Source organism: Lagopus leucura, unplaced genomic scaffold (genome assembly GCF_019238085.1).
Source record: "Lagopus leucura isolate 7727_CA_CO unplaced genomic scaffold, USGS_WTPT01 Super-Scaffold_100001, whole genome shotgun sequence".
Classification (NCBI taxonomy): Eukaryota; Metazoa; Chordata; class Aves; order Galliformes; family Phasianidae; genus Lagopus; species Lagopus leucura.
The window spans coordinates 84,027,997-84,042,109 of NW_024962262.1; the positions used below are offsets into that span (position 1 = coordinate 84,027,997).

Here is a 14,113-nt window from a genome sequence, read left to right on the forward strand (position 1 = left end):
ACAATCAATCACAATCAATCACAATCAATCACAATCAATCACAATCACAAGGTTGGAAACGACCTATAAGATCATCCAGTCCAACCGTCTCCTCATCACCATTGCCACCACTAGTACTAAACCATATCACGCAGCACGTCATCCAGACACGTCTTGAACACTGCCAGGGACGGTGACTCCACCACCTCCCTGGGCAGCCATTCCAGTGCCTGACTACTCTCTGAGAGAAGAAGTTCTTCCTTATGTCCAACCTGAACCTCCTCTGATACAACTTGCGGCCATTGCCCCGTGTCCTGCTCATTGCCTGGGAGAAGAGGCCAGATCCCTCTTCACCACAGCCTCCCTTCAGGAGGTTGTGCAGTGCAATGAGGTCCCCCCTGAGCCTCCTCTTCTCCAGACTGAACAATCCCAGCTCCTTCAGCCGCTCCTCATAAGACTTGTGCTCCAGACCCCTCACCAGTTTTGTTGCCCTTCTCTGGACACGCTCCAGGATCTCAACATCTTTCCTGTAGTGAGGGGCCCAAAACTGAACACAATACTCGAGGTGCGGCCTCACCAGTGCTGAGTACAGGGAGATCACCTCCCTGCTTCTGCTGGCCACACCATTTCTAACGCAGGCCAGTATGCCGTTGGCTCTCTTGGCCACCTGAGCACACTGTCGGCTCATGTTCAGCCGAGCATCAACCAACACCCCCAGGTCCTTCTCTTCTTCACACTCATCCAGCCACTCATCCCCAAGCCTGTAACTCTGCATAGGGTTGTTATGGCCAAAATGGAGGACCCAAGACATATTTAATCACAGTGAGTCAAAGTTAACAAGTTAGAACATTGTCCATTGCATAAACTGTGCAAAGGTGCCACAGGAATTTAAAAAAAATATATCATTAAACAAATTGAGGTGAACAGTTTGCAATGCTTCTTAATTTAACCACACGAGCTGTTTCCACATATACCCTCCATAACAATGGAAGTTTCTTTGCAAGAGAGGATTTCTCATGTTTAAAGTTTCCATATTCTGACACCTCGTAACAACTGTTACAACTATTAAGGGATAAAAAAAATGAAAAAACAATTAGCACACATTGTACAGCAAATAAAAATGACAATCCTTTCTATTCAGATATTTCTTTGTCTTTTCTAAAAAGCAAGATGTACATAGCAGAGCCAATTAAGAACACAGTATTTTCCAAAGGCTAACATGCAACAGATCTATTTTCAGATGAAAAGCAAGCCATGCCAAAAGCAAATTGCCCTCCAATAACTGTCTAGATTTCTGAGATCACATATTACTTCAAAATCTGTTGAATGGATTTTGGTTCAAAATGATATTTCAGTCCACATTCCTTTTCCACAAATTTAACTTTTTTTTGCTTTGCCTTAAGAATCTATTTCTGCAGTGCTTTTTATCTGAAAATACAAAAAAAAAAAAACAAAACACCTCATAGACACTTGATAATTACATATTCTAATAAGAGTAGAAGCACATATCTGCAAGCATCTGTGTTATTACTTACCAAGATCCCTTATTCTGGGCAGTACGTTAAATGTGAAGTTTTTATAAGAAGCTATTTTCCCTTCTGGGGAAGCAATTCCCACATGAGATTCATAGATTCTCAGGCTTTTCAATTTCTTGGGAGAACGATGCTTACGCTACAAAGAAAAATAAAAACTAATTGTCAACAGTATACAACATGAAATGCGGGAAGTTTACATCTAATTGGGATTTTATTTTTTAAAAACAAAAATCTTACATGAAGAAACAGATAAACTATTGTTTGAAATATACTTTTCCTCCAAGGTTTTTTCTCTTCTAATTTCTCCCAATTAAAAAAAAAAAATGTTGCAAGACTTTATTTCCTACTTGTCAGTTCAGTACTTAAGTGAAGTCAAAGTTAGAACAACCAATTAAAATAAACACAGTCATACATATTTGCAAAGAGCAAGCAGAAGTTATGTATCTCTCTTACTCATAAAGAGTCAATTCCTTTTATCTGACATAACTCAGTAAAGGCTAGTCCACAACCTATATGTTCTTGCCTCCTTTTTTACTTTGGGCCATAAAAACTGATCTTTTTCCAGCTGTTGGAAATAATCCTTCTTGATTTGAGCAAAGCTTTCAATGCCATTTCTCATAGTAACCTTCTGGACAAAAACGTTCCGAATACAGCTTAACAAAAAGATGATGTGATACGTGGACAACCAGTCCATGGGAGCTCAAAGGGTTACAGTAAATGGGGTTATATCAGGCTGGCAGTCAGTCACTGGTAGGGTTCCAAAGCGTTTCTTGTTTCAGCCAGTGTTCTTCAATGGTTTTGTAAGCGACTTAAACACAAGGCTCAGCAGTTACTAATTGAGTTTTAGAATGGCACTGGGCTTGGAGGAGCTGTGGAGTCCCTCGAGGGCAGGGAGGCTTTGCAGAAAGATAGTGACATATCAGAGGTTTGGGCAATCACAAGCTGCATGGAGTTCAACAAAAGCAAGTGCTGGATTCATCACTTGGGACAGGGAAACACTGAATCTGCATAAAGATGGGAACGGAGGCTGGAGAGCAGTCCTGCCAAGAGGGATCTGCATATTATGGCTGACAGTTAGTTGTATCTGAGTCAGCAGGATGCCCTGGTAGCCCAAAGGGCCAGTCATATTCAGCATTGCCAGCTGTGCGAGGGAAAGGGCTGTCCTGCTTTGCTTATTCATTGATTTTGTCACTCAATTATTTCTTCTTGTGCAAAAATTAGGAGTTACCGAGCATGAAAAAAATAGAGTATATCAATCAATTCATAGGGTTTGTACATATAAATTCTAAAGTTACTGTAGCTTATATAATTTTTAAAGAGATTCTACATGAAAATTATTCTTTTTCTGTCAAGCACATACTTCATAATTTGAGGTGGGCTCTAAAATCTAACTCAAAACAGAACTTGCAATACCTTGCATACAAAAAGCCCTGCATATTATTTTAATTAAAACAAACAAACAAACACAAAACAATATCGAAGTATAACAATTTGCCAGTCAGAAGTTCTGAACACTTTCCTAAGGTATTTATATATCAGAATCTACTCTGTAACTTACAGCACTGCATGAAAAGTAATGGGCTGTAAAATACATATTTTCCCAATCTGAAAATCTGGAATTATATTGGAGCACAAGCACCTTAATTGTGAGGACTTTTTGACTTCATACAGTGTTAACTTATTACTGGCATTGAACTTCATACACGTAGCTAATTCTAAACCTAATTCCCTCCTCAAGTGCAAAGTAGGACCATAACTACTTAACCCTGGAAGAATTACCAAACTTACCCATAATGTACAAAGTCAAGGCAAAATATATCATTTTAAGAGATAACCACTGGGAGACCATTAAAGTCAGGTGTTTCTGTCAAATACAAACCATTTCTCAGGTGGCTATTCCAGCCAGTATTTCTCTCTTTTCACGTAGCAACTTTAAATTTTCAAAATAGGGCTACAAATATGATATGATGCATGTTTTTATACACCTCCCAAAAATAATATTTAAGCCTTACTATATATGACTGTGGTGGATCCCAGTGTACCCAATCGTAATTCACTTTTCCTTCATAACGGACTACGTATCTTGCCCACGGTGAAATACGATAGAGGAGTTCGCCATTTTGAGCACGAATCACCACCTATAAAACAATCATAACATACCAATGTAGTCACATAAAATTCATGAAACATTCACTGTGTAAACCATAGAAGAGAATGAAATAGTAAGGCACACAGAAATTTAATTTAAAGAATAAACAAATACGCAACGCTGGTTAAGAAAGAATGACCCTGTTCATAGGCAAAGTTTGTAAAGTGCTGGCACACCAGGCATGTCAGACACACAAATGATGTTCACAAGTAAGAGTTAAAAAGTGAAAATATATGTAAACTTAAGTAATGGGAAAATGAGCCTTTCTGAACAGGTTACTGCTATATTCCCTTACTTCCCGTCATTGCTGTTTCACCACCACATTCAAATAATTTAAATAGACAGGTAGTATAATGTCACCAAGACGAGAACCATGATTTGTTTACTATGCCAATTTTGATATCTTAATTTCTCTGCTTTTCTATGCTTCTCCGATCATGGCTGCATAGATAATAGCTGTATAGATCAGAAACATGGATTTACACAAAAGGCACAGGAAAACTTCTAAGCCAAGAAGATGATAAAGAAGAAAATTAAGATTGCTGGATGTTCTCTGTCGCTTTGAGTTCTTTCAGTTGTTTTCACCAATCTAATGCTAAAATAAATTATTTTACCTTTCTTATTTGCTGCCACCTATTTTACACAGAGCTGAAAAAAATGACTTTAATTATTAAAAATCTCACAAAACTTCACTTCGCCAGAATGTGTGATCAAACAAAAGAAATCTGTTTTGCTTGTCATCATTTTACACAACAAAAGCAAATTTAAAATGATGGACAGCATCAAGGGCTCTGTCTGGCTGCTATTAAAGCAGTTAACAAAAAAATCAGTTGTTAGGGATTTCATACAAAGATCCTGAAAACGTCTGCTTCATCTCACTCATTTCCTCAGTGTAGAACAAGTGTCAGTCTAGTTTTGATTGTTGTTTTGGTTGCCATTCAAGTAATGACAGGTAAGAACTGCGGATTTAGAACCCAGAAACGCACAAGTCACTGAAGCTTTTCACCTAAACTTTATTCTGCATTTGTTAGGAAACTGGTTGTATTTTTATTTTTTTGTTGGTTTCAGTTGTTTGTAAAAGAGAGCTGTAAACATAGTAATGAAGGGTAGAAGTTGAGCTTTCTCATCTTCAATTTAAAAAAATAAATAAAAATAAAATTGCTGTCATTTCCTAACAAGAACTCTGGTTGAAGACAATTATCAGCAATTGCCTTCTTGCCTGTAACAAGTTTTTTTATTATTATTATTATTTTGATAGATTATCTGTATCCTCAATCCAATCACATGAGAAAACAAGATGCAAATAAATATACGTGGCAGTTTAATGGAAGTTGGTTGAACAAAGGAAGGAAACGTCTTTCAGCGTATAATACCAAAAGGCTATTGCACCCTAGCTTCACTGACAATTGAAGGCAGGCTTTGCTGAGAATAAGCTATTGCATACTCTGTACAGCTGCATGAAAAATCCCTTCTGCCAAAGTGCTGCGCTAGAAAGTTGCACTAAAAAGTATTTTTGCAAATTGAATCAACAATAAAGATCCTCCTGTCCAATACTGATATAATTTGCATATTACTTCTAAAAACTACCTCCTCCTTCTGACAGCACACTTCTGATGATGTTATTGCTTGTTTTATTAAGTTTGTTCCAATTTATTAGAAATAATGAATTACTGCATATAATAACTATTGATAACCATCTTCACATTCCTTTTTTCTCTCTAACACACTAGTGGAATTTATGCTATATAAGACTATGAGAAGTGGGAGCATTTATATAAGGTAATTCAACTAAATATAAAACATCAATTGATTAGATGTGGGTCAGGCTTGATTTAAAAATGATTCTGGGAAGGTGAATGAGGAGAGAAAAAAGTTATGAAATATCAAAAACAGACACGTACTCTTTAATTCGTTAAGCAATGAAAAACTCTCAAGAAAACAGCAGATTAGAAACATTTAAATATGATCACACAGCTATTTCCCTATTTTTAAGTCACACTTCCCATTTATGCTGCACAAATGAGAATTTAATTGATCTCTATTCCATACATCTGAAATTACAGAATTTTCCTTCTTCCACAGACACTCATGTCATACTATTTCCTCATTTCTGAATTTATACAAAATGACTTGTGAAAAACTGATGAGTACTCTAAGTATCTATCCAGTCAAGTTTGTTAGACTTTTCATGAACTTACAGACTTTTGTAGGAGCAATAAAAATCCCTATGAGTTTTAATAGCCAGAAGTCAAACTGCAATAATAAAAAAAAAAAAATTATTGAGAAGCAGAGGTACAGATGATTTTCTCTGTGCTGAATAGTGAACATTCATAAGCAGGTTGTGCTAATACACCATCTTCTGCAAATGCTGGGTTTACACAATTAAATTTATTAAAGAAGTGATTTTCTTTGCTCTTCATCCCTAATAATATCTAAATTTTTGTCTTAAAATATAAAATATTTAAATTGTCCTTTAAATATAGGACAACTCAGCTTACAGTTTGACTATGCAAATATAAGAAAACTCAAGAAAATAACTTTTTTCAACAACAGAAGTGGTACAATTTAACTCTGCAAATATCAGAAAACCTCTAAAGAGCGGGAATAAGCACTTCAGTTACACAAGTAGTTAGAAAATACTTCTGTTACTTTCTTCACAGTTTAAATCTTCTTAAAACAAAGAGCAATTTCAGATACAGCCATGGCTGAATCTGGTCGAACCTCAAACTTCACCATGATTACCACTAGTAGAAACCTTAATGCCCCCCATGTGCTTTTAATGTCATGAGTGCTCAGGAATATTAATGCTTTTAATATTTTTCAAACAACTGAAACCAACAAAAATATGAGTGCTCAGGAATATTAATGCTTTTAATGTCATGAGAACTCAGGAAATAAATCATTACACTAGTAAAGTTGAATTCACTTCTCTAGTTTACAAGAAAAAAAAAATAGTTTATTTAGAGCTATTCCAAGTTATGAACCTAGCATTTTCAGTGATTGTTTCATAAGCTTACTTAACCCTTTTCTCAAATTTACATGAATGCCATTTATGAAACTTCCCTGTAACTACTAGGTTCTATAATTCATCCTATTATTCCTTTACGTGACAATATTAAGGAAAATGGATTCATAAATTACAAAGACTTAAATTTTTAAAAGTGTTACCTGAATATAGGACTTAGGACTTCTATACCATTATGTTTAGCTGAGGGATGACAAAACACTGCAAAATCTTGAACGGTGCCCCAACACAAATAGCAATTCAGAACAAGAGCAAGAGAAACTCTTCAAGAAAAATGGTCCAATAACTATTGTTTTCTTACTTATCTAAGCATTTCTTGAAACAACTAATTAAAATGAAAGTTCTATTATAATTAATTCTTTTATAAAACATGCATGTAAAACTAAAAGATGCATAAATAACTCATGCTCTACTTGTCCACAGTATTACCTATGACTCATTCTTTGCAGTGCTCACAGATGAGACGTAGCCACCATACACAGGCTACACATACTGCACTAGGTTATATATACATGAAGAATACTGAATATAGTCATTACACAATGTACCTATGAGTCTACTTAGCAGATACTTCGTTTCTGCTCTAAATTTGATTTTTTTACTCATTTAAAAATAGTATTTGAAAGTTATTGTGCATAACCTAAGCTAGTTACAGCTTAGTCCATCAACATTTTATAGCCGAGTTTACATTTCCTAATTACCTAACCAATGTTCTCCACAGAAAAATGTATAAAATTATGATGTTCATTAAACAGGCTGATTCAAAATGGTCTTGGGATTTACCTACTTCATTTTTAAGAGGTTCCCATTCTTTGCTTAATGTATATGTGAAAGGACATTATACTATTTGGTATAAACCCTCTAATCCCATTAATAAAGCACCAAAATGCATAATAATATAACATGATATGCAAACTGGCAATAGTCTAGCTACTAATGACAACAAACCTTTTCACCCTTACGAAGTTTTAAAGAAAATCGTAGATAAAAATATTTGATATTTTCAATTTTATTACCATTTCTTCAATTACTGATGACTTTCAAGAACATACAGCATTGTTTTGCTGGCTTTTGAGAACATGGACCTGTTTGAACCTGATGAGAGTCAAGAAAACAATAAGAGGGCTGGAACAACGCTCCTCCGAATGGGGGCTGAGGGAACTGGTGTTGTTCAGATTGAAGAAGAGAGTATAGTTATGAACCTCTTTCTTTGGCTCTTAGGATTTAAATTCCTTTCTAGATACCAACTATGTTAAAATAATCAGAAAAGAGATTTATCATTGGTCACTACAGAAGAACCTCCAAGAGGTCAAGTATAAGGGAAAAAGGAAACTCATGTTTTTCATGTTCATAAAACTCATGTTCATAAAACTCATCCGCTTCTATTCTATGTTTAAAATAATCTGTTAAGAAATGGCTGAATCTAGGTTAAGAAGAAATCTATGCATCAGAAGAGTTACATACATACTGTCCATACTTAAGCAGAAAAACAGAGTAAACAAGTAAACAAACAAGCAGATAAAGTACTTGTTACCACCTACATTAAGATTGAAGATTAACTTCCTTACCAATAGAGTATTATTTCATGAGAGCTGCTCTAAAAGTAATGTCTCCTATGTTACTGTGTTGGCCCACAACATCAGAGGCAGATGTTGGCGGTATGGAAGTAGAGACTGAATCTTCCCATCAATTACATTTCATTTTGTTACCATGTGACAGATGGCAACAGAGGGGCAGTCCGACAGAATGGCATCTGACACAGATGAGCATATGAAGCAAAGGTGTGTCACTGAATTCCTCCATGTGGAAAAAATTGCATACACTGACATTCATTGATACTTTTTTTATGTTTATGGAAACCAAACAGTAGATGTGAACACCTAAGGCAGCGGGTGGTACGTTTTAGCAGTGGTGACAGTAATGTGAAAGACAAGCCACGTTCCAGAAAGCCATGGTTGTTTATTTTGTCTTGTTGTGTTTTGCCAGCTCTTGTTCATCACTGGCAAAAACACATAGCTAACAATAGTGACTGTTGAAAAATAATGTTTTGTGGCTGAGAATTCAGTCTATCAAAGTGCTATTGTACTCTTTGTATATATTTATTTCCATGAATACTACAAGGCATTACTTTCAGAGCAACCTACATACTACCAGCAAACTGCATAAAACATAGGCAGTTTGACAAGTTTTTTTTTTGTGGAGGGGAGGATGTATCTCACATTAGTTAATCTAGTGCATATTTCATATTTAAAATTTTATATATATGTCTTTTATCTACTTACCCATACTTTTTGAGTTGCTTATCCACTGGTATTTTACAGTACAAACTTCCAGAAAATTCAAAATTAATCATACAGAATTTGCCTACATTAACACTAGATATACCTCATCCATTGTTGTTTTGTTTTCCCTCCAGCGGTAATTATATTCACACAAGAAGTATAAACTCTGGCAACTGCAAAAGCCAGAAGCACACAATATTCAAAGTGAAATATCAGTATAAGTACACACATAAGTACATTACATAAATGCTCTCAGACAAACATGCAAATGTCAGAAAGATAGAATGAAAGCATTCTTTAAAATTTGACATTTATGTTGTTCAACAAATGTATGGGCACAGATATGTAAATCATATATGTGTAACTGTAGAATAATAAAAAGCAAAGAGCTTCTGCTAAGCTGCTCACCTCTCATATTGAACGTTTTAAAATGGGTGTTTTATTTACATTTTCCATTATAGAAATGTTTAAACATTCCTGTTTGAAACTTTCAGCACACCTGAAGTTTAGCATCCAAGACCACTATGATTAGTGAAGTAGATTTCACAGATGAGTACACCCAATGTAGTGAAAAGATGCCCTGGTAACCTGAGGCATCAATGCTGCTAAAGTGATTAATTTTGAAGTAAGAAATTCCGCATCTAAGTAAAATCACCAAAAAAACTGGAATGTACAGCTGTAATAAGAGCAAATGCATATAAAGAAATTGCTGACCTTGAAGGTATGTTAAAATTGATGAGCAAAGATGCATTATTTTAATAATGCTGAACTAACACAAGAAAAAGTAGGAACTAAATCTCAGAATAATGTTAGTATCAAAATGCCAAGGTGCCTGTCCCACTAGAGTAGAGGAGATTTATGAAATTGAGAGTAAGCTGTAGGATAAAACTAAGTACATTCTCAAAAGCAGTCTATTACACTTAGCAAAAAACAAACAAACAAACAAACAAGCAAAAAAAAAAAAAAAAAAACACTCTGAGGGCAGCCTAGCCTTACAGAAAGGCAATAACACATTGGAGTAACTGAGAAGCTGAAATAGTTCCATTTAATTTAATGGTGCTTCCAAGGCAGGACAAGTGAGATTCAGTGACCTCAATTTACACATACATTAAACATTTTAGATCCTCTCAAATACCCCACTATTCTTTCTGTCTTTCCATATGGCCTACAAGACATCTGTCAGTCCCTTGTACAAGTAGTCTCTAGCTTTTGATTTAAAAGTAGGCTCTTAGATTCAGTCAGCTTTCCATCTATTCTGAGTTAGTGAAAAATTTGGGCTTTTTATGACCTTTAAACCATACAGTCCTTTCTTAAATTATTTATGACAATGAGCAGTCTGAAAGGTTTTCAAGTCCAATACTTGTTCAGTGACAAATAAGAATTGTTTAAACAAAGTATAAAGCTACATACAAAATAGAGATTCTTGTGATCATGCTATTTTTTTTTGACAGGTTGAACTGTGCAACAAACACTGTTTAAAATTCATACATGTTTATGAATTTCATTTCTTTATTTTTGTATTACTCTTCTATCCTTATTTTCATGTTGGCTTTACCTGGCTATCTCACCTTCCTGCATACATACAAATTCAGATCGTCAAAACAGGATGACAGAATCACTCAACTAACAGTTACAGACAAGATCATACACAATTTCTTTCCCATTTATAGCCTCCATGCCCCTCAAACTCCTGACCTGAAAGCATACAAATTCAACATGCAAGTGTTATTTTCAGTTACAACATTACTTATTAAGTCATCTACCCCTGTTTCTCACTAATGGTGATGCAGAGTCAAGCACTAAAAATTGAAAACAAGGAATTGTCATAGAGACATTGTGATTTATAGTTTTCAAATTAAAAACCTGAGAAAATTTTCTTTGAAAAAACACTCTTGCAGATGCTAAAGAATTAAGAGTGATATTTTGCACTTCAGTAAATTTGTTACACCCTGCCTTGACATATATATTAGAGATGAGGAGACAGACAGAAAAGAGGAGGAGATAATGAAAATATCATGCAAACCAATAAACTGCTCTGAAACACCGTATCATTATTTCATTACTTTAATGGCTCAAAAGCCCTTGGAATGATTATTGGTACATGTGGCTTTTAATAAAACAATGAAATTAGAATGACCATCAAACTAACAATAGCTAACACATAATGAGAGTGTGGATTACCTTTAATACAAATATGGAAGTGTCAGTGATTTGCTATTTACAACGGCAGTAAGCTATTACTTTCATACATTATAACATTTTTTCATTAGCTTTTTTTTTTTTTTTTTTCATTTCTGAGAAAAGATAGTGTGAATTTAAAAAAAAAAAATGAAAGACAAAAACAGGCACAAACACCATCTCAACTCAGTTACATGCATGCGATCTGAAAAAAAGGGACTGAGAAGATAGAATTATGTCAGGATTAGGTCTGGAAGACTTTTCAGAAAGTCTAAACAAGTTAGATACTGAAATATGACAATTTTTTAACACTCTATGATTAGAAATTAACCATCAAGGTATTTCCCTTCCTCAGTTGCATGGAAAGCAAAAACAACTTGTACACCAACACTTTTTCTAATAAACGCTGTAAAACAAGGTTTTTAATTTCTATATCAGTAAAAAAAGGGAAAAGATAGAAAGCACAGGTTTACAAGAATAGAAAAGAATCTGAACCAACTCAAGTTTATCTCTCTAAATATTTGTACCTGAAGCTTTCTGCTACATTAAAAAAAAAAAATGGCCTTACATTTTAATTCATAAGTGCAGTTTGGTTTCAAAGATTTCTATTTCTATATTCAAGTCATTCATACAATCCTGCTATGAGATCATTTTTCTTTTTTCTTAAATTGATCATCCTTCTGTTTTCAGCTACCTCAAGCTACCACATAAATAGAGAAGTGAAGTTTTATAATTAGTTGAAAATAGCTTTTCCCTGGACACCTTTGACTTTTATTCCACCAAACATATCAGGTCCTCAATATTCAATAGAATACATGGTTAAGATTATCTTCTTTTGGTAGTGGTTGATTCAAACTAACCATATATACAAGACTAAATGACCACCAATTCTGCATTCTGCACACACGAAACAATAGGGCAAATATTACCATTATTTCTACTGGTCATACCAGTTTATAAGCAAAGAACTTCTACCCTACATCTGATCTAAAAGCAATTTTCCTATTCAGGGAATATTGACCAGATACCAAAAAAAAAAAAAAAAAAAGGAAAGAAAATCCCCCCCCAAAAAACAGTATGCTGCTTCCAGTTCAGCCATGTGTTTTTAACTAAACCTCTCAGAGCAAACCGAGGCAGCTTTACAGCTGGCAGATGTTGCATATCCAACATTTTCATGTTCATGGGCTCAAACTACTCCAGGACTGGCTTTTCTCCCTATTCTGGAGTGAGGAATGCTTTTGGTAAGGCAATGCAAACTGCTAAAGAATATAGGACCAGAATGCAAGGTTTCTTGTCTCCCACAGTCATCTTTAAAAGAGGATACAAAGAAAATTCAAATGCCCAGAGAAAATATATAAATAAGCAAGCAAGCAAACAAGGACATAACGCTGTTAAGAGCATTATTCTGTAATTCAACCTGATACATTTCAGAGAATCCACGCAAAGAGAGCAAAACCTCAGCAGCCTCTGCAGTAGAAGAAAAAGAAAGAACAAGCAGACATTGCTTCACTACTGCTGCACTGTTTTTGCCCCTGTACATCCCTGCCTCACAAAGACCAAGATTGGCACAAAGGCAGTGGGTTAGGCAGGTTGGTAACAACAGTAAAGGAGAAGATTGAGATACTTTTTTGCTTCAGCCTTCCCAGATAACTGCTCACCACACAGCCCTCAAACATTTGGTTTGGTAGGAGGGGATTGGGGAAGGAACTTGAAGATCCACAAGTCTATGAATCCCAATGAGATGCATCCCAGAGGCCTAATGGACTTGGCTGATGTGGTTGCCAAGCCCCTCCTGATGGCATTTAAATAGTCATCACCGAATGGCCTGGGTTGGAAGGGACCTCAAGGATCATGAATCTCCAGCCTCCCTGCCACAGGCAGGGGCCACCAACCTCCACATTTAATACTAGACCAGGCTGCCCAGGGCCCCATCCAATCTGTCCTTGAACGCCTCTAAGGATGGGGCATCCACAACCTTCCTGGGCAGCCTGTTCCAGCACTTCACTACTCTCTCTGTAAAGACATTCCCCCTGACATCTAACCTAAATCTTTCCTCCCTCAACTTAAAACCATTTCCCCTTGTTCTGCCATTATCTACCCTCTCAAAGAGTTGATTCCTCTCCTGTTTGTAGGCTCCCTTTAGGTACTGAAAGGCTGCAATTAGGTCACCCCGTAGCCTTCTCTTCTTCAGGCTGAAGAAGCCCAGCTCCCTCAACCTGTCTTTGTAGGGGAGGTGCTCCAGTCCCCTGATCATCTTTGTGGCTCTCCTCTGGACCCTCTCCAACAGCTCCCTTTCTTTCTTGTACTGGGGGCTGTACTCCAGATGGGGCCTCACAAGAGCAGAGAAGGACAATCGCCACCCTGTCCCTGCTGTCCAACACCCCTCTTCTGATGGAGCCCAGGATACCATTTATTTGCTTTCCAAGCTGCAAGAGCACAGTGCTGGCTCATGTTAAGTTTTCCATCCACCAGGACCCCCAGGTCCCCATCATGGCAATCAGATGAAGTCCCTGGTGACTGGAAAAAAGGTAACATCATACTCATTTTTAAAAAGGGTAAAAAAATAACCCTGGGAACTACTAAACCTGATTGTTTCATCTCTATGCCAGGGAAGATAATGAAACAGATCTTCCTGAAAGCTGTGCTAAGGCCTACAGAAAGCAGGGAGGTGAGATGGGAAAACCGGCATGGCTTCACCAAGGGCAAATCCTGCATGATCAACCTAGCCTAGTGGCCTTCTATGATGGTGTCCACTGATGCAGTGGACAATGTCATCTATCTGGACTCTCGTAGAACCTTTGACATAGTATCCCACAACAACTTTCTCTCCAAATTAGAAAATAATGATGGGTGGACTGTTGGATGGATAAAGAACTGGCTGCAGGATTAAGTCCAGAGAGCAATAGTCAAAGGCTCAATGTTTAGATTGCTATTGTGACAAGCAGTATCCCCCCATGGGCCAGTG

The 14,113-nt window shown here is 36.4% G+C and overlaps 1 protein-coding gene across 3 annotated transcripts in view; it reads right to left on the reverse strand.

Moving 5' to 3' along the window:
• The window catches only part of GBE1 (1,4-alpha-glucan branching enzyme 1), a 146,575-nt gene that overhangs the window by 83,993 nt on the left and 48,469 nt on the right, over window positions 1–14,113 (reverse strand). For all 3 annotated transcript variants that reach the window (XM_042868507.1, XM_042868506.1, XM_042868505.1), the window contains exons 4-5: window positions 3,527–3,652; window positions 1,515–1,650 (exon numbers count right to left, since the gene is read on the reverse strand). In XM_042868507.1, the coding sequence (XP_042724441.1) occupies window positions 1,515–1,650; window positions 3,527–3,652 (262 nt within the window). The remainder of the gene's footprint in view (window positions 1–1,514; window positions 1,651–3,526; window positions 3,653–14,113) is intronic.